Source organism: Vigna radiata, chromosome 6 (assembly GCF_000741045.1).
Source record: "Vigna radiata var. radiata cultivar VC1973A chromosome 6, Vradiata_ver6, whole genome shotgun sequence".
NCBI lineage: Eukaryota > Viridiplantae > Streptophyta > Magnoliopsida > Fabales > Fabaceae > Vigna > Vigna radiata.
The window spans coordinates 17,880,448-17,905,477 of NC_028356.1; the positions used below are offsets into that span (position 1 = coordinate 17,880,448).

Sequence of the window (25,030 nt, forward strand, 5' to 3'; positions counted from 1 at the left end):
TTTGCTGACACAGTATATTAGTTAGCAGCATTTATATTAAATCAGTGGGAGAAGTGGATACATGTCCAGGCCTCCTGTCTACTTACTTTTCAATTTCTTCCATGCAAATGAACAGTCTCTTTCTCTAAAGTAATTTAAGATGTCGTGCTAATAGAACTGAATCCGAATATAGGAAAAAAACAGAGTGCTATGATGGGATCACTTAGAGATGAAGATACAAAGCAATGATTGTAAATTGTAGCAGGGAATTTCTGTTTCACGTGTTGAAATTTAGGAGTTCTACTTTCCTTTCGCATTTCTAAGTCCCAACCCTCTCCTAACTAACTCCTACAATTCCCTTATATTTTTAATAATGTGTTACTTTATCTGATACTTAGATAGTTACTGCTAGTAACAGCCTTGAGTCCTAATCTGTTAGGCAGGAGCAAGCACAAAAAGTTGATACTAAGACAGGATTGGAGGTTTATAGTAGGAGGTTTAAATAAGAAAACTAAGAATACCGATGTAAGGTAGTTTTACAGCTCAAAGTTAGTTAGAAGGGAGGAAGTTTAAATAAGAAGCTTAAAGTGGAAAGGGCAGAAGTTTTGGGGGATTCGAGCAACTTGTAACTGGAATAATCCACTGGAAAGGAGAGTGCTCCTTTCTGGCATCATTTTGTGCATTTGGTGAAATAAAGAAGTTTTGATTTTCTTTTCATTGTTCTTCTCTGAAAATAGTGTTGATTCCTAACAATTTTGGTCCAACATGCCATATCTTTTGAAATAGTGTTGATTCCTAACAATAATGGAAAGCAGAGTGCTTTGGAGAAATGGGTCCGTGAACAGAGGAAAGAGATTGCAAACCTGAGAAAATATATGATTTTGTGGAGAATGCATATAAGACATGAGAGAAATAAAGAATCTGCTTCCTGAAATCAAGGACAAACTGTCAAATGGAGGAGAAAACTCAGTAGATGGTGTCAGAACAGGGCAGAGGACATCAACAGTAACAAATCTAATAAGGACAGGACAAGGAAGAACTTCTTTGCTCGTGTTAAAAAGGTTGGAGTTTTCTACGTTCATCCATAGAGATGATGGCAAGGGTAGAAATTTTTTTTGAAGTACAAAATGTGAGAAAAATTATGCCTAGCCTTTATTAACACTGAAGGAAGCTTAAATATATCCTTGGACTATAGGTTGCTTATTCAGAAAAGGGAGCTTCCTTCTCCTTGAGAAAATATATACTTTATCTTCTTAAAGAAACAAATAAGCTAAGATGTTGAAATTCAAGAGTTTCTGTTGAACAGAATCATAGAACTGGAGGTGAAGAGGGCTATCCTGTAGAAAAGACCCAATATTAGAGATTGGTAGGAAAACATTTATTTATCACACATGACTCCAAACATGGCTTATTTAGTTATTATGCCAAGCCAGTTAATGCATGACTTTAGAGAAAGAGAAATGTAAGCAGTTGAAATTTTTTCTTAGTATTTGAATTTAAGCCCAGGAAAGGGGCCACTTTTCAGGAAAGAAGATGCTTGACTTTGAAGATATATACTAATACTAATACATATTATGTAAGTTTTCTTATTGACTGCAAGTCGTCTACCTTTGGGTACTGTATATCTTAGGCAAAAAGTATAGGGTCTTGGAGAAGCAAACAATAAAGTGCACAAGTTGAATTTCAAGCTCTTACTGAAAAGTGCATGTGAATGAATTTGGATGAAGATCATACTAGATGACCTTAAAATAACGGATGGCATCCCTGTGCAATTGTGTACTATGATAACAAGTCAGCCATGAGCACTGCTCATAATACAATATAGTATGATAGGACCAAATATATTAAAATGAACAGATACTTCATCCAAGATAATCTTGACAAAGGTCTAGTGGTCACAACCTATGTTCTTATAGGAGTCCAGTTAGCATACATCTTCACTAAGGGATTTCCTTAAGATTTCTAGATCCTGTTGGTAAGTTGAGAGTGATCAATATTCATTTATTAAGTTGAAGGAGAGTGTTCTAAATATGGGATAATTAATCTGAAAATATCCTAATATCTCTAAAGTAATTGAGAAAAAATACTCTTACAATCTTAACATTCATTTCATCATATTTTATTTATGTTTTTAAGATAAAGTGATTGTCCCAAATAGATGAATTGAGAATATAATTAGAATGATTGTAATTAATACTATATTTCTTTATTCTCCCATTATTCAAGTACTCTATAAATAGAGTATCAACACTTCTATTATGGAGCTTAACCCTGAACTTTTCAGATTTAATAAGACAAATTAGAGTTTTCTCTCAAAAATTTCGAAATCTATGAAGTTAATATCAACTTTTGAGTATTTAGACTATATCCTCTCTTTTTTCTGAGCAGTTGCAGTGTATAAATAACTTTGTAACTTCTGCAGTAGCAGTTCTTTCTTTACTCCGTTTACCTTAGCCTCTCATCTTTGTATTGTGGTGTAAAATCTTTTAATTCTTTGTACCAATTGTATCAACTGCACAGCTCTATCAAGAGGAGAGTGATAACCTCTGTAATAAGAAATCAAAACTAGCGGCTCTTACTCTAAGAAACCTGTTAGTTTAGTGACCCTATCAAATGATATAAATAAGTGAAAGGAGAGTAGCTTCTCATGTTTTTGTAGTGGACGATTGGTAGAGTTTCTGCATCTCTTGAATATACAAATCATTCATCCTTCCTATTCTACCTAATCTGGTGCTATACCCATATGTTGACTGGTCAGAAATTAGTGGTCCTCAATAAGAATTTTTTGTTCTTTGTCCAATTTCTAAATCCACTGTATCATTTTGCTCTCTCCATACCTAAAGTCTCATGATTTCACCATTTTTAGTTTAAAAAATAAAAAAATATAAAGTAATTATTATTCTGAAAAGCATGGATAGATAGATAGGAACAAATGTCAAAAACGAACACACTCAGGTGATAAATATGAGGGAATCATGTGCATCTCATTAAACTTTTGTTTTTGAGTTAATTTAATGTATATTTAATGCATGGCATCAGTAGGGATAGAATCATACTTATTTATTTATCTTGAATATAGAAAATCTGATTCCAATCATGAAAACAAGACTGATGAGATTCAAAAGACAGAACATACTCCAAGAGGTTCTCCAAATTCATCTACTTCAGGGAAGCTTCCAATTTGGCCCATATTTGAAGGACTCTGGCTTATATTGTCGTCAACCTACCTGCTACATGTATCATTGTTCATCTGGCTGAGTGCAGTTGTCTCTTCATTCTTCTATTTTCAGGTTAGTTAATCTTCGTCCTGTTATAAAATCTTAAAGTTTTCATCATTTTGTATTACAAGTTTACCTGAATCATTAGAACGTGTGGGCACATGTATCAATGAGTAATGCAGTCGATATACTACTATTGATTGAATTACTGAAACTAATTATGTTGAGTTCCACTTATTTATTGAGTTTCACTTATAATCATTTAGTTTCTAACAAATTTTAACCAATGGTAGTGTCTGAGAGTTTTTGTTGCTAACACTCTTGATATATACAAAACTCTATTGCATAACAAAATTCTACTAACATGTTTCCTTTTCATCAAATTTTCTGAAAGACATAGCAAGGTAAAGCCAAATCTAAGAAGTGGTGCTCGTGAAATGGGAGGACTAAAACATGAAAATTTTTAATAAAGAAATAGTGTCCCAAATTTGAAGGATTAAAAACGTATTTAAGCCTTTAATGAACTTTCAAAAAACAATGTCACTCGATACCTCTTACAAATTTGTTAATCATTAGCGATTTCAAATTTTAGGAAATTAGGATCATTGATCCTTGATTCTTGGGCTAGAATTTATTGTATTTGATTATGTAAATTAATATAAATACGTACTTTGTGGTCTGCATTAGACAAAACATTCAAATAACTCTTTCTTATATGATATTTATAGATATATTGCATTTTATGTCAATTAGGGAAACATAGTCCCTATGTTAATTATGTTTTCTTTACATATTCATTTGTATTTGGGCTTAGTTCACATTCTTATTATTATAAACAAATTACCCTATGCGTATTTTCTACACAAGAGAGATTAATTCTATATATAGTTTTACTATACTCAATATGGTATCTAGAGCCTAAAGCTTTTTCTTGAAAAAGAGAATAAATTTTATTATTTTCATTCATGTCTATTACATTCTCCTTATATCTATTTGTAACAATCTAATCTTCGAAAAAAGAAAAATAAGGAAACAATATACTGAAAAATAAACTAGAAGATCCTACATATATTTTCTCTAATTAGGAAGATTCTATAGATATTTTCTCTAATTATGAACATTTTCCTCTAATTACAATACTCTCCCTTAAGTTGGTAAATGAATATCAATCATTTCCAACTTGCCTACAAGATCTTGAAATCTATCCGAAAGGAGCCCTTTTGTAAAAATATATGCTATCTGAAGTTCTCTAAGAACATGAGTTGTAATCACAAAGCTTTTTTTAGATTATCTTTGATGAAATGTTTGTAAATCTCAATGTGTTTGGTCTTGTCAAGTTGTATTGGATTACAGGCAATCACAGTGTAATTCGAGGGTTGTCCACCTTGATTTTAAGGTCATCCAAAATGATTTTCATCCAAAGTCCTTCACACATTCCTTGAGTAAGAGTTTCAAATTTAGCTTTTGCACTAGAACGAGGTACCTTATCTTGCTTTTTGCTCCTTCACGTTACTAAACTATCTTCAAGAAACACACAATACCAAAAAGTAGATTTTTTATCAGTAATAGAACTTGGATAGTCACCATTAGTATATATTTTCATAGTCAATGTGTCTTCCCTTTTGAATAATAGCCCCTTTTCTAGACTTGACTTTAAGTATAAGAGAATTTTGTCAATTGCTTGCATGTGTCTCTCTCTTGGATCATGAATAAATTGACTCACTACCCTAACTGCATAAGTAATGTCTGGTCTTATGTGTGATAGATAAATCAATTTTCCTACCAATCTCTGATATTGAGCATTCTCTACAAAAGCACTTTCTTCACTTCCAATTCTATGATTCTGTTCTATAGGAACTGTTGAGGTTCTACATCCCAACTTTCTTGGTTCTTTGAGGAGAAGTACATATTCCTTTAGGAGATGAAAATTCTGTTCTTGGAGTAAGCAACCTCTATTCCAAGAAAATATTTGAGTTTTTCTAGATCTTTCATTTCAAATTGGACTGCGATTTTTTCTTTTAACGCCAATTTTTCTTTTAATGCCAATTCTTCTGTTTCATCATCTCCCCCAATAATCATATCATCTACATAGGCAAGCAATAGAGTGAGTTTACCTGTAGAGGAGTGCTTTATGAATAAAGTATGATCTCTTTGGCTTTGTCTGTATCCCAAGGAAAACATTGCTTTTGTACATCTTGCAAACCATTCTCTAGGAGACTGCTTACTATGCTTTCTTTAGGAGGCGTACCTTGTCTCTTTCATTTTTCACTTCAAAACTTGGGAGAATCTCCATGTACACTTTCTCTTCTAGATTTCCATGAAGAAAGACATTCTTCACATCCAACTGGTGTAAGTCCCCTCCCAGCCAAAATGAGTAGCCAAAGCGATAACAACTCAAACTGTATTTATCTTTGCCATTGTGGCTAACGTCTCCTCATAGTCAATCCCATAAGTTTGGTATAGCCTTTTGCCACCAATCTAGCTTTATATCTTTTTATTGTCCCATCCACCTTATTTCTTACTGTGAATATCCATCTACACTCGATTGCCTTCTTGTCTCTTGGCTTATCAACAATCTCCCATGTTGAATTTCTTTCTAATGCATTCATCTCTTCTTTCATGGCTTGATTCCAAAGTTCAAGTGTTATGACCTCCTGGATTAAGGTAGGAATTTATGTGGCATCAATTGCATCAATAAAGCTTTTGTGCTTATTAGAGAGATTGTTAGTGCAAACATAATGTGAAATAGGATATTTAACGCATGATTTTCTTTCGTTTCTAAATGCAATGGGTAAATCCTCAATAATACTTATCTCCTCACTGTTATCTTCAAGGATCCTCATCTCCGTATTAGACTATTTTTCTTGCTTGAGAGTCGAAGTGGGTTGTTTTCTGCTTTCATACTTTTTGCCAAAAAATTTGCCTTCTTTCTCTTCTTTCTCACTGTGGATTATAGTAAGCTTCATTGCTCAGATCTTAGGTATCCTACAAGGACAAACATGGTAATGACAAGAAGGAAAGTTCACCCACTTCAATTGCTTTCTCCCCTTAAAGTGGTGGAGTGACAAAAGGATTTTGTTTCATGAAAGGTGACTTCCATGGTGATAAAGACACGACGACTCTGAAGATGATAACATTTGTACTCTTTTTTATTAGAAGGATATCCAATAAAGACACATTTAAGAACTTTGCGATCTAATTTACTATGGTTAAGATGATGAGGTGAACAAAATCAATACATCGAAAGACTCGACTAGGTAGACCCCACTATTAGGGGGGAAGAAGGAATAAAAGACAATAGAGACTCTATAAGACTAATGCCATTTAAGATATGGGTGGGTAACCTGTCGATGGGATATGTAATAGTTAAAACACCTTCTCCCCACTAATTTTTTGGAACAAACATTTGAAAATGGAGAGCTCTATTTACTTCAATAAGATGACGATTCTTTCTTTCTACAACCTTGTTTTGTTGAGGAGTGTTTACATTGTTCATGAACAATACCATTCTGAGACAAAAAATTGATAAATTCATGATTCACATAGTCAGTACCATTATATGACTTTTTTGATATTTTTTCCAAATTGATTTTGGACAAGACAGAAAAAAGTAACAAAGATTTGGAAAACTTCTGATTTATTTTTCATAAGGTATGTCCACGTGACACTAGTACAGTTGTCAATAAAGGTAATAAACCATTTGGCTTCGGAAATAGGTCCTACAACAGGTCCCCAAATGTCTGAGTGAATTAAATCAAATGGAGAAGTACTGCTTTTATTAATAATAGGATAAGATGTACGATGATGTTTTGATAACCGGCAAATATCACAATTAAAAGACTCAATAGAGTCCTTGGTAAAGAAATGGGGAAATAAGGACTTGATAGGATTGAATGAAGGATGCCCAAACCTTTTATGATGTAACCATAATTGGGAATTTGCCCACGTCTCAGATGTAACTTGTTCGCTCGTGATTTTTGTTTTTCATTGGTTATCAGACTCCAACAGATACAACTCACTTTGCTCTTTAGCAGTTAAAATCGTCTTCCCTGTGGCAAGGTCTTAAAAAACACAATAAGTTGATAAAAATGTTACTAAAAAATTTAAATCCTTTATAAGTTTTTGCATAGAGATAAGACTGTTGGCTAATTGTGGAACATATAAAACATCCTTTATTACAATAAAAGAGCCTAAAATTATATTCCCAGAGCCGCATATAGGTATACCCTGACCATTCACAATTGTAGTAAGTTGTTCTTTATTTGTTTTACCATATGAGGCAAAGGACACACAAAAATGTGTCATATGATCAGTTGCCCTTGAATCAAGAATCCAAATATCTTGAAACACATGACCAACAATATTGAGACTGTTGAAATATATTGTATTGTTTTAACTAGCCTTTTTGGTTTTGGGCTTTTTAGAAGCCTTATTTACGTTGGTCCATAGTCCCTTAAATAGGGCACTATGTGTAATAGAATTATAGCACAGTAATAATATTTTTACTTCTCAGTTAACTCTCCAAACTTTTACATAATCTTACTTTCCTTAGACAGAGTACATGATCGAGAGGGCTTACTCATTGATTCAACCATTTCTTTTAAAGTGTTCGAGTTCTTCCTTATAAGCTTTCATATCAAGAGTAATAAATTATAGGATATTGGACAGCGACAGCGGTGGGTACTGTTGCAGCGGAAACAGAGCTCCCAAGATCGGAAGATTGGAAGCCCTGATACCAACTTGAAAAAGAGAATGAATTTATTATTTTCAATCTTATCAATTACATTCTTCTTACTTCTATTTGTAGAAATCTAATCTTCTAAAAAATGGAAATAAGGAAACAATATACTGAAAAATGAACTAGAAGACCCTACAAATATTTTCTCTACTTAGGAATATTCTATGGATATTTTCTCTAATTAAGAAGATTCTGTAGATATTTCCTCTAATTACAACAAATGTCATCCTTTATTTTAAGGCCATCTAGTATGATTTTAGTAAAGTTTTTCACATACACACATACTTCTCTAGGTTAGCAAAATTTCTCCACGAAACATATAGTACCCAAATGTAGATTTTCTATCAATTAGAGAACTTACTGAGTCTATATCATTGTATATTTTCAGGGTCAAAGTGTCTTCTTCCTTGAAAACAACCCTTTCCTAGATGTTCTGAAGAATATTTTAAACTGCCTAGATGTATCTTTCTCTTGGATCATGTATAAACTATCTTACCACACTACCTGCATAAGTAATTCTTGGTCTCGTGGGTGATAGATAAACAAGTTTTCTTAACAATATTGGATATTGGGTCTTTTTTGTAGGAGAGCTCGCTTCACTTTGAAAATTTTTTATGTTCAGTTTTCTTTGAGGAGACGAAGCACATATTTTTTGAGATATGAAAAATCTCTTTTTCAGAATTAGCAGCTTTTACATAAGGAAATACTTGAGTTCTCCCAAGTCTTTCAATTCAACTTGGGCTGCCAACCTTTTCTTTAGAACCAATTTTTCTATTTTATCATTTTCTGCAATAATCATATGATCCACACAGACTAGTAGTATAGGGAATTTACCTGTAATGAAGCGTTTTATGAATAAATTATGATGTCCTTGTCTTTGCTTGAATCCTAAGGAATCCATTGCTTTTTAAATCTCCGAAATCATGCTATTGGAGATTGCTAAAAATCATATAAGGTTTTTGTTAAAAACCATAGCTTATTCCTTCCACTATGAGTTTCAAATCTTGGAGGAGTCTCCATGTACATGTCTTCTAAAGTTCCACGAAGACATTCTTTACGCACAACTGGAACAAGTCCCATTCAAAATGAGTTACTAGAGAAAGGTTTGTTGAAAAAAATAAAAACCCTCCGGAGACAATAAGTGCACCAGGCCAACCTGGTCTTGAAGAGGGCTCTAGATTCCATGTTAAACTATAGGAAAGAGAGAGACATTCAACTGAAATTGTGTGTTTTTGAGAGAACACGGATTCTTTATTTATGTTGAGAGAGAAAAATCAATACAATAAGTAGAGGAGATTTGGTATCCTCTAATAGTAAAGATATCATATGGAAATATATAAAAACACATAATTTATACATTCTTGATTGGACAGGATCTGCTGCTTATTTTTTATAATAACAACCCCTCTAGTTTATTGCAAGCAAGCTATTAATGAAATACATGTGTAACCCATACAAACAATTTAATTGATGCTATTTGAGCACTATGAACTTTTAATGATTAATTTCCGATGCTATGTTTATTTATGCTTGATTTAAGTTGGATTTTCAAGCACCCACTGGTCTGTAAATATTTCTTCTGAAGCTTGGAGTCTGTTATTGCAGAAAGTGAGTGTGATTGCTACCACAGTTACCAGCTCTGCAGGAAGAAGAAAGTTGTTTGCCCAGATAAATAGCTTTATTGCTGTTTTCATTCTTGGTGGACAGCTATCCTTGACGGTAAGTTCTTCCGGAAATAACTTTTTCCTCATGGTACATATTCATCTTTCTTTCACAGTTGAGTTCTCTTGAATAGAGAATGAATTTTATTATTATCATTCATTTCTATTACATTCTCCTTACACCTATTTCTAATAATCTATTCTTCCAAAAAAAAGGGAAACAAGGAAACAATATACTGAAAAATAAACTAGGAGATGCTACAGATACTTTCTCTAATTAGGAAGGTTTTCCTCTAATTATCATTCATGTAGTGTGCGGTTTGCCAATGCAACAAAACAGAGACATTGGCCCCTGTAGGTTTGTTACAACCACTGTTCATTCCTAACAGCAGTTCTGTTCAAATATTTTTATGGATTTTGTTGGGAGGTTACCCAAGGTGCAAGGCAAGGATACTATTTTGGTCATGGTGGATTGGCTTACCAAATATGCCCACTTTTTGGCCCTCACTCATCCTTTTACAGGAATCCAAGTGGCTCACTTGTTCATCAAAGAAGTGGTAAAACTCTATGGGTTCCCTTCCACAAGAGTTTCTGACCGGGACAGGTTGTTTCTGAGCAATTTTTGGCATGAATTATTTAGACAGGCTGGCACCAACCTAAAGTTTAGCACAATCTACCATCTTCAATCAAACGGCCAAACCGAGGTTGTTAATCGTTGTTAAGAGACTTATCTAACCTGTATGACAGGGTCTCAACCCAGGAAATGGCTACAATGGTTGCCCTGGGATGAATTCTGGTTTAATACCAATTATAGTGCCTCTACAAAAATGATCCCTTTCAAAGCTCTCTATGGTCATGACACCCCGTTAATTTTCAAGAGCAATACTATTCCATCTAAAGTCCAAAGCGTTAATCAACTCCAACAGGAAGGTGATGCGCTCTTGAAGGAGTTAAGGGCAAACCTATGCAAAGCCCAACAGCAGAATTGAGTTCAAGCTAATATGCACAGGCAAGAGGTGGAGATTCATATGGACGACTAGGTTTATCTTAAATTGCAGCCTTATAGATTAAGGTCCTTGGCAAGAAGACCAAATGAAAAACTAAGTCCAAGGTTCTATGACCCTTACAAGGTGCTTGAACGTATAGGGGCAATTGCTTACAAGTTAGAACTTCCTGCTCACTCCCGAATCCATCTAGTCTTCCATGTGTCTCTCCTTAAGTGCACAGTCCAACCAACAACTCCTATTCAGGCTCTCCCATCTGCACTAACAAAGGACTTAATCCTTGGTGTTTCTCCCAAGCTCTTTCGGATACCCGATTCAATAAGGATGGCGACTTGGAAGTTTTAATCTAGTGGCAACATCTCCCCTCTTTTGAAAATAGTTGGAAAGCAACGGCTACCATCAGCAAGGAGTTTCTTGCTTTTAACCTTGAGGACAAGGTGAAACTTCACGGAAGGAGTATTAATAGGTTTAGTGGCAAGGTTTATGTGAGTAGAAATAGAGGAGATAGATAGTTATAACTTCCTAGCATGTTGTTATAACCTCCTTGAGTTGTGTTGTGTAATTACATTTTATATTTTGTTTATGTTAGATTATTGTGGGCAGTTTTTTAGTTGGTTGTAAACGGGAAAATATGTGGAGAGTCCAGTTCTCTCGAAAGACCTGGAGATTTGTATGTTGATATTTTCGGTTTTTTCCACTTTGTTATAACAGTTTGTGGTTTCTAATTACGTTCTTCTGTGTAATCTGTTTTTACATCTATTTAGTGATTTTTGGATACCTATCACACACACACACACACACACACACATATATATATATATATATATAAACTAGAATTGACTCCTTATTTCTATAATTTTAACCAATCTCAACAATTCGTTATTAAAGTATGGATGTTTGATTAAATAAAATGGCCATATTTTCTTAATTTCTCCACCACAACTAGAATCACATCAAATCCTTTTTATTTGGGAGCTCCGTAATTTAATCCATTCTAACTTCTCAAATTGGATTGGGAAGGGGCAGACCAATATTATAGTTGTAAATGTAGAAGCAGAAAATATTAAGAAACTCGAGAATTATGTATCATTTGCAATAAAAGGGAAACTACAAGAGGTGCAAACCTCCAATTGCCAATAGCATAGCTCCTACAGAATATCAGATAATAACAGATCGCCCATCCCCCTCTTCCTCATGAATCCAAATAATAAAACGTGTCCCCCCTCACCTCCTACACCTCATCATATATAACAACCCATACTCTTTTCTTTTTTCTCTCTCTTCTAACTAACACCATTCCCTCACAAAGCCACGTCACCCTTTTCTCTCCTCTTATAAACTCTACCCCACCTATTTTTATTCTCTCCTGGGTATGTATCAATGCCTTCTTCATGAATTAAAGCCTTGTCCTCAAGGCTAAACTCTGGAAACTGACTTCGAATATTTAATTCATCTTCCCAAGTAGCTTCGTCTGCATTCTGCTCTCTCCATTGAACCAATACCTGCTTCTTAGTTTCCCCTCTTTTGGTGTAGTTCCTAGTGGCTAAGATAGTCATAGGAACTAATACTTCGGCTCTGTCATCATCTAACCCTGTAGGGAGAGCATCCTCAACCTTATACTTGCCCACCGCTTTCTTCAACAAAGATATATGAAAAACAGGATGAATCTTTGAAGTAGGTGGTAATTTCAGACGATATGCCACCTCTCCTACTTTCTCCTCTACTTCAAATGGTCCATAATATTTAGCACTTAATTTATGATTAATTTTGCTCATGACCGACTGCTGTCTATTCTGTTTCAACTTCAAAAACACAAAATCTCCCACCGAAAAATGTCTTTCCCTTCGATGCTTATTAGCTTAAGTCATCATTCTGTCTTGGGCACATAATAAATGAGACTTTAACTATCTTAGTGCTTCATCCCTCTCTAGAAGATCCTTTTGAACAGCTTCTACCCTCACCTCTCCTTGAACCACCTGTACAATCTTAGGAGGAATTCTTCCATACACCGCTTCAAAAGGAGTAATTTGTGTGGAGCTGTGATAAGTGGTATTAAACCACAACTCTGCCCACGGCATCCAAATCGCCCACGTCATCCAAATCACCCACGTTTTGGGTTGATCAGTAATAAAACATCTAAGGTAAGTTTCTAGACATCGATTAGGTACCTCAGTCTGGCCATCCGATTGCGGATGATATGCCGTGCTCATTTTCATCTTTGTTCCTTGCATCTTAAAGAGCTCTCTCCAAAACAAGCTCATAAATATCGGATCCCTATCACTAACCACCGAATTTGGTATTCCATGCAGCCTTACTATTTCTCTTACAAAAATCTCGGCCAAGGACTTTGCCGTATAAGGATGTTTAAGGGGAACAAAATGACAGTATTTTGTTAAACGATCCACCACTACCAAAATGGCTTCAAAGCCTTTAGAACGGGGCAATCCAGTAATAAAATCCATACTGATATCCTCCCAAACTCTTTCTGGGATCGGTAAAGGCTGCAATAAACCATTAGGGGCTACTGTTATGTATTTCTGCCTTTGACATGTATCACAAGCTTGGACAAATTGTTGGACATCTTTCTTCATTCCTTTCCAGTACACATTGGCTGCAATTCTTCTGTAGGTTCGATAAAACCCTGAGTGACCCCCTTGCGGAGTAGAGTGAGCTTCTTCCAATAACTTGTTGACCTACACAGATTTCTCCGGTATCACCAAGCAATCCTTATAATATAAAACACCTTGTTTATATTCATATCCCACATAAACTTGTCCAACCTTCATTTCTTCTATTATCCTCTTCAATTTATCATCAACATGTACCGCTGCATTAAGCTCTTGCCAATCTAACCAAACTGGAAAAGACACCATGCTCTTCATTTCTCCTTCATCTCTACTTCGGGATAGAGCATCCGCCCCCTGATTTTCTTTGCCTGGCTTATAAACAATTTCGAAATTATAGCCTAATAATCTAGCCAGCCAATTTTGTTGTCCACCTGTTGTTATCCTTTGTTGCATTAATTGCTGAAGACTCTTATGGTTTGAAAAACAGTGAATTTGCGACCCAAAAGATAAGGTCTCCAGTGTTGGATAGCCAATGCCACTGCCATCAACTCTCTTTCGTATGCTGACTTTGTCAAATTGCGTGAACTCAAGGCCTTACTATAATACGCCACAGGTCTTTTTCCTTGCATTAGGATTGCTCCAATCCCTGTCCCAGAGGCATCACATTCCAGGACGAACTCTTCAAAATTTGGGAGCCTCAACATTAGTGCTGATGTGACCCTTTGTTTGAGCTCATCAAATGCTTCTTGAGCTCGTTCATTCCACCCAAATCCATCCTTTCTAGTCAGCTCTGTTAATGGTTTAACTATCTTACCATAATCTTTTATGAACTTACGATAATATCCTGTGAGACCCAAAAATCCACGAACTCCCTTTACGTTCTTGGGAATTGGCCACTCTAACACACTATTAACCTTCGCTGGGTCCACCGCAACTCCATGTATAGAAATAATATGTCCCAGATACTCCATTTGCTGTTTTTTCCAATCCACAGTGGTCTCTCCCAACGTCGTTAACCACGACATCCCCAATATCATGTCCATGTCCTCCAAATCGAAGAGAAAAGCATCAATTTCAAACTCACCATCATCAATCCTTACTTTGATACCTCGACAAATCCCTTGAGTCTCGGATTTGTGCCCATCTCCCATCAGAATCTTCATTTGCTTGGTTCTTTCCCACTGCCAATGCAAGGCTACCACAAGCTTTCGCGAAATAAAATTGTGTGTGGCTCCGCTATTGTCCAAGAACAACATTGGAATCTCACCAATCAGCCCACGCAACTTCATAGTTCTCGGTTGATCATTTTGGTCTCTCGTGAGAGAGTAGAGATTTAGCGTTGTGCATTTTGCCACCACCTCATCTTCGTCATCTTTCTTCTTCATTCCCTTCGCATTCAACTTGGATTTCCTCATTCACCATGACCACCCTTAGCTGCTTAACAGGACATTGATGAAGGGGACCGTACACCCCACCGCATTTGAAACACAAGCCCCTTTGTTTTCGGTCGAGAAGTTCTTGATAAGAGAGATGATTTGCTCCTCTGTCACGTGACCCTCCTTTATTCTTTGCACCCCAATCTTTCTGAACACTTGGGCCAGGCTCATTTCCACCCCAACTTCCCCCGTACTGTTTTGGACCCGTTTTTCCCACCACAGTCAAAATGGGTCGGTGCCCTGTTTGAGATCTGTCCCCTCGAGACTCTCCCCTTCCCTTCCATATGGTATTTCTCCCTGATATCTCCACATCAATGGCACGAGCTACATTCATCATGCGCCCCCTGGACAAAGGATGTGCCACGTGCAAGCTTCGTTTTCTAGTATGTATTCCGTTCTTCAGCCCTTGTGTAAAATACGAAAAATATTGTTCATCTGGCATTCGTGGCACCTGAGCAATGAGACACTCAAAACTTGTAATATAATCTTCAATACTTCCTATTTGTTTTATGGCAGCCAATTGATCATAAATACTCCCTTCTCCCCTGCCTCCGTATCGCTCCAACATCTCTCGTTTCAAGTCTTCCCAAGTTAACTCATCATATTCATTCAATAAAGCATGGAAAAAATGAATCGTGCTCCCTTCCATACACAGTTGAGCAAGATTCACCCAGACTGCCTCTCGTGTCTCTTGTACGTTAAAATAAACTTCAGCTCTCGCTATCCACCCCGCTGGGTCTTCTCCATAGAACGGTGGTAATTCTATCTTCTTCATCGATTGCCGAAATTCGGCTAAATCGTCCCCCTTGAGTTGTCTCATACTTTTCGTTCTCTGTGTATTCACCGATTCTGACGCCAACTCTTCGTTCTCCCCCTCATTCACATTGGTGAACTTCGACATTAAGTGAAGGAGCTTTGATTGATTCTCAGCGGCTTCTCGGCGTAAGGTTACGATCTGTTCTGCTGAATCCTTACGCAACTTTTCCAAATTAGTTTGGCTTTGTAACGATTGCGCCACGAGCTCCTCGACCACCGCTTTGAGTTTAGCGATCTCGCCCACAATCAGCTCCGCCTCATTCTCCTCACTTGCTGGCTCTCCTTGAACATTGTTCTTTCTTGGTGGCATGGTCTCCGATCGGGAAATATTGATCCGGCAGGTCGGACCAATTGTTAGAAACCAAAATTTACTAATCAACGAAATGAATAGTAAGAATAAAAATGATGCAAATCTAGTATTATTATTAACTAGAAAACATCAGAAGGTTCCAGCACCCTCTGCCCAGTGCAAGCTCCTCACCGAAAAATGATCAAAACGTGTCCCCCCTCACACCTCCTACACCTCATCATATATAACAACCCATACTCTTTTCTTTTTTCTCTCTCTTCTAACTAACACCATTCCCTCACAAAGCCACATCACCCTTTTCTCTCCTCTTATAAACTCTACCCTACCTATTTTTATTCTCTCCTGGGTATGTATCACCCCTCTTCCTCATGAATCCAAATAATAAAAAATATTTTCTCATGTTTAACAACCTCTCCACTACTCATGCCACCTCATAGGACTTCCCATCTTCCTTTTACTCACATACACACTCCATGCCTTAGGTGTCTCAGACCCCTTCTGGACCAATGACTCTGTCCCATAAACTAGTTCGGATCCAATATTGTTTTTGGGAAGTTGTGCTTAGTATTTTCTATTTTATATGAATAAAGGAGTAGGACACCAAAATGGTTTATCAGACATAGGGGTCGGACTAGGCTTAACATTACAACTTGTTTGGAATATGAGCTGGGCTGGTCCACATTTTTTTCTATTTACCTGTTGGGCTTGTTGGGACTGTCTACTTTGCCATTTATTTACTTGCATAAATGATGAATAATAGGAGAATATTTTTTTATGACCATATTATTTCCTTTGCTATGAAGTAACCATTTTGAAGAGGCAATATTATTTACAATGACGATGAAAAAGTTTAGTCATGATTTTTATTCTTTAATGTTAGTATTAATGATTCATTTTACTAACGACAACTACGTATTGCTTGTACAGGGACGCATTCTTACCATTGCTGGGGTGACTACAGCTATATGTGCAACACCGTTTGTTGGCTTCGTAAATTTAGTTACTCTGGCTGTCTGGCCAAATTGGGTGGTGGTTGCCATTTGTGAGACATTGAGAAAGGTTATTCTCTACAACTTAACAAATATTGATTCCTTCTTAAAAAGAATTCAACAATTAACAATATATCGTGTTAGAAATGTGTCTTTTTAAGTAAATAAGTATATGTGAAGGTTCATTGTATGATATAAAATATTGTTTGTCTACTAGAAACAAAATTTAGACCGCACGATTGTTGTTAAGAATTGGATTTTAAGTCTTACTCAACCCTACAAAATTGGCTTGTTAGGTGAGATTTACACTCACTTAAATATTATAAGTTGGCTTTATCACTAGTCAATGTGAGACTTCCCATAAACTCCTCTCACGCTAAGGTATATACATCTCGAGTGTGAGACTAAATATTAATTGGTGGTCCAATAGCGGTCTGATAATGGGTGGAATGATATGTCCAACAAATACAAATCTTTATAGGATATGCTCTAATCTATGACTCTGATATCATGTTAAGAAGTGAACTTTAAGTCTAATTCAACTCTACAAAATCGGTTTGTAAAGTGAGGTTTGCACACACTTTTATAGTCTAAACTTGCTTTATAAATAGGTGATATAAAATTTTCAACACACTCTCCTCACACCAAGGTATATATATCTCGTGCGTGAGACTAGACATTAATGGGTAGATTAATAGTGAGTGGAACAATATGTCCAACAAACAACATATTTTGCTAGGATAGACTCTAAATCATGGCTTTGATACCATGTTAGATACCATGTTAAGAAGTGGACTTTAAGCTGAACTCAACCGTACAAAACCGGCTTGTAAGGTGAGGTTCGCTAGTATAGGTTCTAAATCATGGCTTTGGTTTTGTGGGGTAGAATTATACTTAAAGTCCACTTCTTAACATGGTATGAAAACCATTATTAGATGATATTCTAGCGGGATTTGTTGGGTGTTAGATATTGGTAGATATTATTGATATTGTTTTTAACAATATCTTCTATTTACCATATTTTTGTTTGGTTGCCATATAGAGTATCATTCTTCATTATAAATATATTACCCTATGTGTGTTTTAAACACAAGGAAAGATTAATCCTATACCTAGTTTTACTATATTCAATATGGTATCTAGAGCCTAAAGCTTTTGATAGTCAATATTTGAATTTTGAATTCATTGCGAGAGGATTCTATTGGTTATTGTGATAGAACACCGGTTCTTATAAAAAATTAAGATCTTTGTGGTGAATCTTCATTGACTCATCAATTTGTTAGATTGTGGCGTCTCTATCTATGTCTTATTTTTGTGTTCTTCTCTAATTTTCTTTGTTTATCCTACGTGAGGAATCAAATTCAGAAACAATCGTACTATTTTTAGGATAGGATCATATCATTTGGACAACATCAACTACACTGAAATTGCCTCCCCCTCTTTCGAGATCTGTGCTTGCTACCTTGATTGGAGCTGTTTTAGGGTTTCTCTCTCTTCTTTCATGGCATCTTTCGATATCTCTTCTGCAACTAGTGTGTCTAACCCATCAGTCTTTACTAACTATGTTAATGTGCACTTGCCCATTGATAAGTTAGATGTTACTAATTATGCGACTTAGGCATATTGTTCCACCCACTATCGAACCATCCGTTAATGTTTAGTTCTATGCTCGAGATGTATATACCTTCGTGTGAGGAAGGTATGTTGGAATTCCCCATCAACTAGATCATGCCAATTTATAATATGAGTGGGTAAAAACTCACCTTACAAGTTGGTTTTGTAGGGTTGTATTAGGTTTAAAGTCCACTTCTTAACAATTGTCAATCAAGGATCCCATATGTGATAATCATGGTAAACTGCATATTACCTCCATTTATGTTTGCTATGAGGAGCAAATATATTTAGGTATATTATTGTCACTTAAGAAAAGTCTTGCCCAGAATCATTCCTATTATGCAATGATTAACTGACAGGTGTTTTAACTGAATCACGGTTCCTTGATTGTGTTTCTCTTATAACAATCCTGGTGCATGGGACCTGGGTGTTTTATGAAGGTTTGTATTATGCAAATGGTAGGTTCCTTTTTTTAGTCAAAGGAAAAGAAGGCTATAGCATTATTTATTATAAAAGTTGCAAACCTAACTAGTTTGGTTCAACAACTTGTATCAATACTACGCATCATCCTTAGATTTATTAATATCGAGAAAAATAAATATAAAAGTTATGGAGTAGAACCAAATTGACTAAGAATTTCTTTCTAATGCATTAAGCTCTTGGCTTATCAACAATCTCCCAAGTTGAATTTCTTTCTAATGCATTCATCTCTTCTTTCATGGCTTTCTTTTTGTGATATCAATGGCAACAATAAGACAGAATGAGGGATTTTGTTATCTAGGACAGAAGACGGCATGAGGTTGATGAGATAACATGCGGTGAGAATTGCATCACCCCAAAAACGCGAGGGTACTTGGCCATGAATTAGAAGTGTACGAGTTGTTTCAATGAGGTGTCTATTCTTGGCTCAGCCACCCCATTTTGTTGAGGAGTATAAGCATAGGAGGTCTAGTGAAGAATGCCATGAGAAGTCATAAAATGTTTAAACTGTTGAGAAAGGTAATCACGACCATTATCACTGCGTAAAGTTCGAATAGAAACCCTAAATTGTGTTTTATTTCATTAAAAAATGATTGGAAAATAGAAAACAACTCAGAACGATTCTTCATTAAAAGCAACCATGTACATCTGGAGTAATCATCAATAAAAGTAACAAAATACTGAAATCCTAAAGTGGACTTAACACGACTAGGTCCCCAAATATCAGAATGAACTAATGAAGAAGGTGACGACGCTCGTTGTGAAACACTACGAGGAAAGGAACTACGAGTATGCTTTCCTAACTGACAAGAATCACACGACAAGTGGTATAACTTCGACAAACTCGGAACAAGCTGCCGCAGTTTGGCAAGACTTGGATGACCTAACTGAGCATGAAGAAGGGATGGTGACTCCATGATGACGCCAATATGTGGAGAAGGGCGGAGAAGATATAGGCCATGAGACTCACATCTTGTGCCAATCATGTGTTTCAAACTCCGGTCCTACAAACAAACAAAATCTTTAGTAAATGAAATAACACAATTAAGAGAATGAGTTAGACGACTGACGGACAATAAATTGAAAGGAGACCTAGGGACATAGAGTACATGATCAATGGATATGGACGGAAAAATATGAACAGTACCAATACCATGAGATGAGACTTTAGACCCATCAGCCATTGTTACCGAGGGTAAATTATCCGGACATGACAAGGAAGAAAACAAGGACTTGTTACCAGTGATATGATCGGTGGCGCCTGAGTCAAGGACCCAAGATCCGAGGGAGTGAGTCAGACCAACAAAAGGTGTACCTGTGCGTGCAACAGATGCAGATGTAGTGGAACTAGATTGCTGACGATCCTCATACCATCTGAGAAATTCGTTGAAAACTGCAGGGTTATCTACAGTATTTGATGAAGTAGGATGGTTTGCAAGCCGAGGAGGTGGATCAGAATTAGCCATTGCTACAGATCGAGGAGGACGTCCATGAAGCGCATAACATCTATCAATTATGTGGCCTAGCTTGCCACAGTGGTCACATTATAATCGTCCTTTACCTGGCTTGCGAGACCGACTTTTATCATCACGTTGGGCAGCCATAACAGAGGAATCATCAATATGAGGAGATGTCTCAATGACTGGTTTGCTCAGAATACGCAAAAGAGCAGAACAAGTAGAAGTAAAGTTGGGTATCACAGGAGAACCCAAAATCTGATCACGAACATGGGAGGAATCATCAGAGAGTCCGTATAATGCCAACAACATGAAGAACTTTGATCGTTGTTCCAGTTCTTCTGCAAGAGTGGAAGCAAGAGGTAATAGCTCATTAAAATCATGAAGGAGGGCATGAACTTTACCCAAATATTCTGCCATGGGACCAGGATTGCGTGGACCAATAATAGTGAATAGATCCTGACAAACACCATAAAGACACTGGGTGTCATTCGTGTATAATAACTTCGCTTGTGCCCATACTTCTGAACATGTTTCATATGATCGAAACATTTGTTTCAGAGAAGAGTGAATGGTGGACTTTATGACGATGCATAACTGGGCATCAATTTTCATCCAGCGGGAAGTGTCCTCTGTGGTAGCACTAATCACATTTTTAGTAAGGTGATCTACATACCCCTGACTCTTCAACCAAAGTTTGATGTCGGANGCCCATNTTGCATAATTCGTGCCATCTAACTTGTCAATGGACAAGTGTACATTCACATAATTGGTGTATATTGGGGAATCAGATGAGGAGAAACCCTAAAAATTCAACGTGCTCCGATTGACGCAACGACCACAGATCCAGAAAGAGGGGGAGGAGGCGATTCGGATGGAGTGGTTGCCGGTTAATTCTGGAACTCCGGCGACGGCTCCGGCGAGGCTCCGGCGGCGGCGGCTGCGGAGGCTGTGGAGGCTGTGGAGGCTGCGGAGGCTGCAACCGTGGAAGAGGCTGGATCAGAACCTAAGCTCTAGATACCATATGAAATAATGTAGAGATGAGGAGAAATCTCCCTTGTGTGTCTTTACATACACATAGGGTAATATATTTATAATAATAAGAATGTGGCCTACGCCCAAATACAAATGAATATGCAAAATAGAATAATAAGAATAAGGACAATGTTTCCCTAATAAACATATATGGACTATGTTTCCCTAATTAACATAAACACAATATCTAACATCTACCAATATCTAAAGTCTACATTTCCTTAATTAACATAAAACGTAATATATTTAACATCTATGTTTCCCTAATTAACATAAACCGCAATATATCTAACGTTTACCATAGTACTGGTAGTGTCCAGTCTTTAGTTAGTAATGTTTTGAAGCCTGCTGCAGAGGGACATCCTAAAATAAGTGATTAGCAGTTTCAGAGGCATCATAGCAATGAGGAGAAAATGATGTCACATTAACTCCAAGTTTCCTAGATGGATCATTCTTACCTATCATCATGCAAAAGTCTCCGAAGAGTAAAGGTTTGGAAGGAGTAATGTCTTTGTTCCAGATTCTGTTTCCCTATGGCACAATTGGTTTAGTCTAGTGAATATTTTGATAATATCCTTGATAGATAAATCACCAGTTTTAGTAAACCTCCATCTAACAGTATCGTGCTTATCAATCAACCATAGGAATAATAGCATGCCTGATTTGATGTTGAATGTCGTGGCATGAAGGAAGGTATTTGCCATGATTTGTTTATAAGATCAAATTTGAGTCCTTTGCTTTAAGCCGACTATGTATGTTCCTATGGATAATCGACCTCTTGGCAACAGAGTCAGGGAGCCCTGTGTCAGTCCACAGAAATGAGTTAATCTGCCATTTGCCAGACAGTGCTTTCCTTGACCGGGTGGATAAAAGGTAGGTTCCTGTAATTAAATAAAGTAATTATTTAGGAATTTGTCTTTCTGTATTTCTTACATTCATTATAGAAGTATTGAGTTCGTTGTGTATTTAAAACAGAGGTTTTTCAGCATATGCAGTTCTTACCTTTCTCAACATTATAATCCATACTACATCTTTTGGAGAAATTCATGACAGTGACCTGCTGCTACTCACAATATAAAATAGTAAACTGTCGGTTAAATTAACTGCCGCACACTTTTGTGGATTCATGATCATGTGTGACAACGTTGCAGGTTGTTACATATGTTGTGACAAGACCAGGAAGAGAACTTCTATTTACCGTTGTTTCGGAGGATGAGAAGTATAAAGCCAAAGTACGGCCATCTTCTGTTTCCTTTCTTCCTTATTTTCTGCTATTTCAATTTAGAGAGCCAATGACTTCACTGCTGTAACATTATTATACATCCTATATATATATATATATATATATATATATATATATATATATATATATATATATATATATATATATATATATATTTCATGGACATTTCTAGATTGTGCATGAAATGAACTCACATTTCAATGGCCAAATTTGTGCCGCAGGTATGCATAGATGTCCTGGTTCAAAGACTTGGAGATGCTGCAGCAGCTGGAATGTACAAAATGCTTTTTGGTACTCTCAACGGGAACCCATCGACAGTTTCCCTTTATGGCTTGCCTGTATGTTTAAACCTGTCATACTTATTATATATTCCTCTCCATTTTTCAAGAATCCTAAAAATAAAAATAGAAAAAAATATACCCGATTATCTCAAATAGTTTATCAATACTCGTACATATATTTCCTTTCTTTTGTTTTTTATATGGGCAAGACTAACGTATTTTTCCATTCTGTAGGTTTGTTTGTTGTGGATAGTCTCAGCATACTCTTTGGGTCGTCGGCAAGTTCAACTTTCCAAGCACCAGATCTCATCTACATAATAGAATTTGTGATTAAATGTACAATATGTTAGTTATTAATATTATATGGGATACCACAAATAGTAGAGACAGTCGAGCCTAAGATAGTGAAAGCTAACAAGGCTGTGCTTTCCAAAATTTTCAATCAGTTCCTTTGGTGTTGGTAATTTGGGTATCTATGCTCGTATTTAAAGGAGTCGGAAAATTAAAAGCATTACACTTAAGAAAATTACACATCCCTTTAATCCTAATAAAAAAAAAATTATAGAAAAATCAATTTATTAAAGCAAATTAATCCAGAGACGGTCCAGCAATTAAGTATAAAAAATGGACTTGATGGTTTCGTTAGAGCAATCTGGAAAACTTCTATCAATTATGTCTGAAGAAGTCTTTCAAATTCGGTAATATGAAAGTAGGTATAATCATTATGTATAACAATATGGGATATTTCTTAATAAAAGTTTTGTAACAACAATTAAGAGACTCATGGTACTAAACTGTTGTGCTCTTGCTTAACCAAGACTATAAGAACAATACTTTTGGGGTTTTTAATGTAATTTGATCAATTGAGGTTAAACACAAGAGTAGATGAATGATGTTGATAATATGAGATGAATTTGTTGCCAGGGTTCAGATTTCACCCAATAACTCTCATATATCTACTTTTCTTATTTAATTTGCTTATTTATCATATTCTCATGCAAACTTTCTTGGTCTACCCTTAACCCAATCCCTTGGCGAAAAAAGCCTATTACTAATTACCGGCTTACTATCCCTAGCCTCCCCTAGTAACTAATAATGCATAATACACGGAAGAAAAATACAATTGATCGTCCTACCTTTATCCCTAGGCGGTAATAACATAATCAAGGAATTCCTCCCAGTTCATGACATTACTGTACGTTCCTGTATCAATAAAGACAAACAATATTTACCGAATGAGTTAAACGATAAAAACATTAAATACAGGTAAGGAACCCAACAATTGATAAATCAAGCATATGCAAACATATGAATTAAATAAGAATTTTGATATAAAAGAGTTTAGAGGTTACATCTTTCCCTGGCAACAAATAAGGTTTATTTCCCATCATCATGGAGAAACTAGGTGAATGGAATGAAAGAATGGAGATAGAAACCCTAAAAGGAGAAAAAGGAGAACTGTCACCATCTCCAAATCTACCCCAAAGGGGTGAAAAGTGTTTTTTTGTGCCTAAGTCATCAAAAGATACATTCTCTAAGGTGTTTAGGTCTTTAAATAGGCCAAAAAAATAACAGAAAACAAGTCCAAGCCCAAACAGATCATAAAAATAACATAAAACAGGTCCAGACCCGCGTCCAAACCACTCAGCGCTAAAAAACGGCGCTCAGCGGTTTGCCTCAAAACCGCTCAGCGCCCAAACCATCGCTCAGCGCTCTGGTCAACATTCTGGTCAACTATTTGACTTTTCTAGTTAACTGTTGACTTTTCTGGTTGACTGGTTGACTTTTCTGCATTATATTTGACTTTTCTGCACTGCAACCCTTGGTACTTCAACCTTTCTTTCAATTCATTCCAAAAACCTACAAAATCAAGGGAATCTAATGATAAAATCATAAAACATGTCCTCAACTCTTTTATTCACAAAACTAAAGAAAAATCATGAGTCAAAACAAGTTTCTAAGTCAACAAGGATGCATTTGATATCAAATTTAAGTATAAAAATAACGGTTTTTCAATCGTTATATTTTTTGAAGTGGTGGTATTCTTAGATGTCAACGTTATACTTTTTGGGGGATTGATTATTTGAAGGATTTATTTATGACAAGTCGGGTGTTACTTTATTTATAATAAAAAAATTTATTTATTATTTATTATCTTTTAGGTATTTGTTTAAAAAATACGTATTTTTAAAACTTATGGTT

General features: G+C 36.1%; 1 protein-coding gene across 1 annotated transcript; it reads left to right on the plus strand.

Moving 5' to 3' along the window:
• The first annotated feature begins 29 nt into the window (after positions 1-29).
• Positions 30-23,444, plus strand: LOC106765253. Its single transcript, XM_014649806.2, has 7 exons — positions 30-1,040; positions 3,059-3,269; positions 9,541-9,654; positions 16,657-16,788; positions 22,456-22,536; positions 22,769-22,885; positions 23,063-23,444. Exons 1-7 carry the CDS (start codon positions 883-885, stop codon positions 23,144-23,146), a joined length of 897 nt encoding a protein of 298 aa, XP_014505292.1. The 5' UTR covers positions 30-882; the 3' UTR covers positions 23,147-23,444.
• The last annotated feature ends 1,586 nt before the right edge of the window (positions 23,445-25,030 follow it).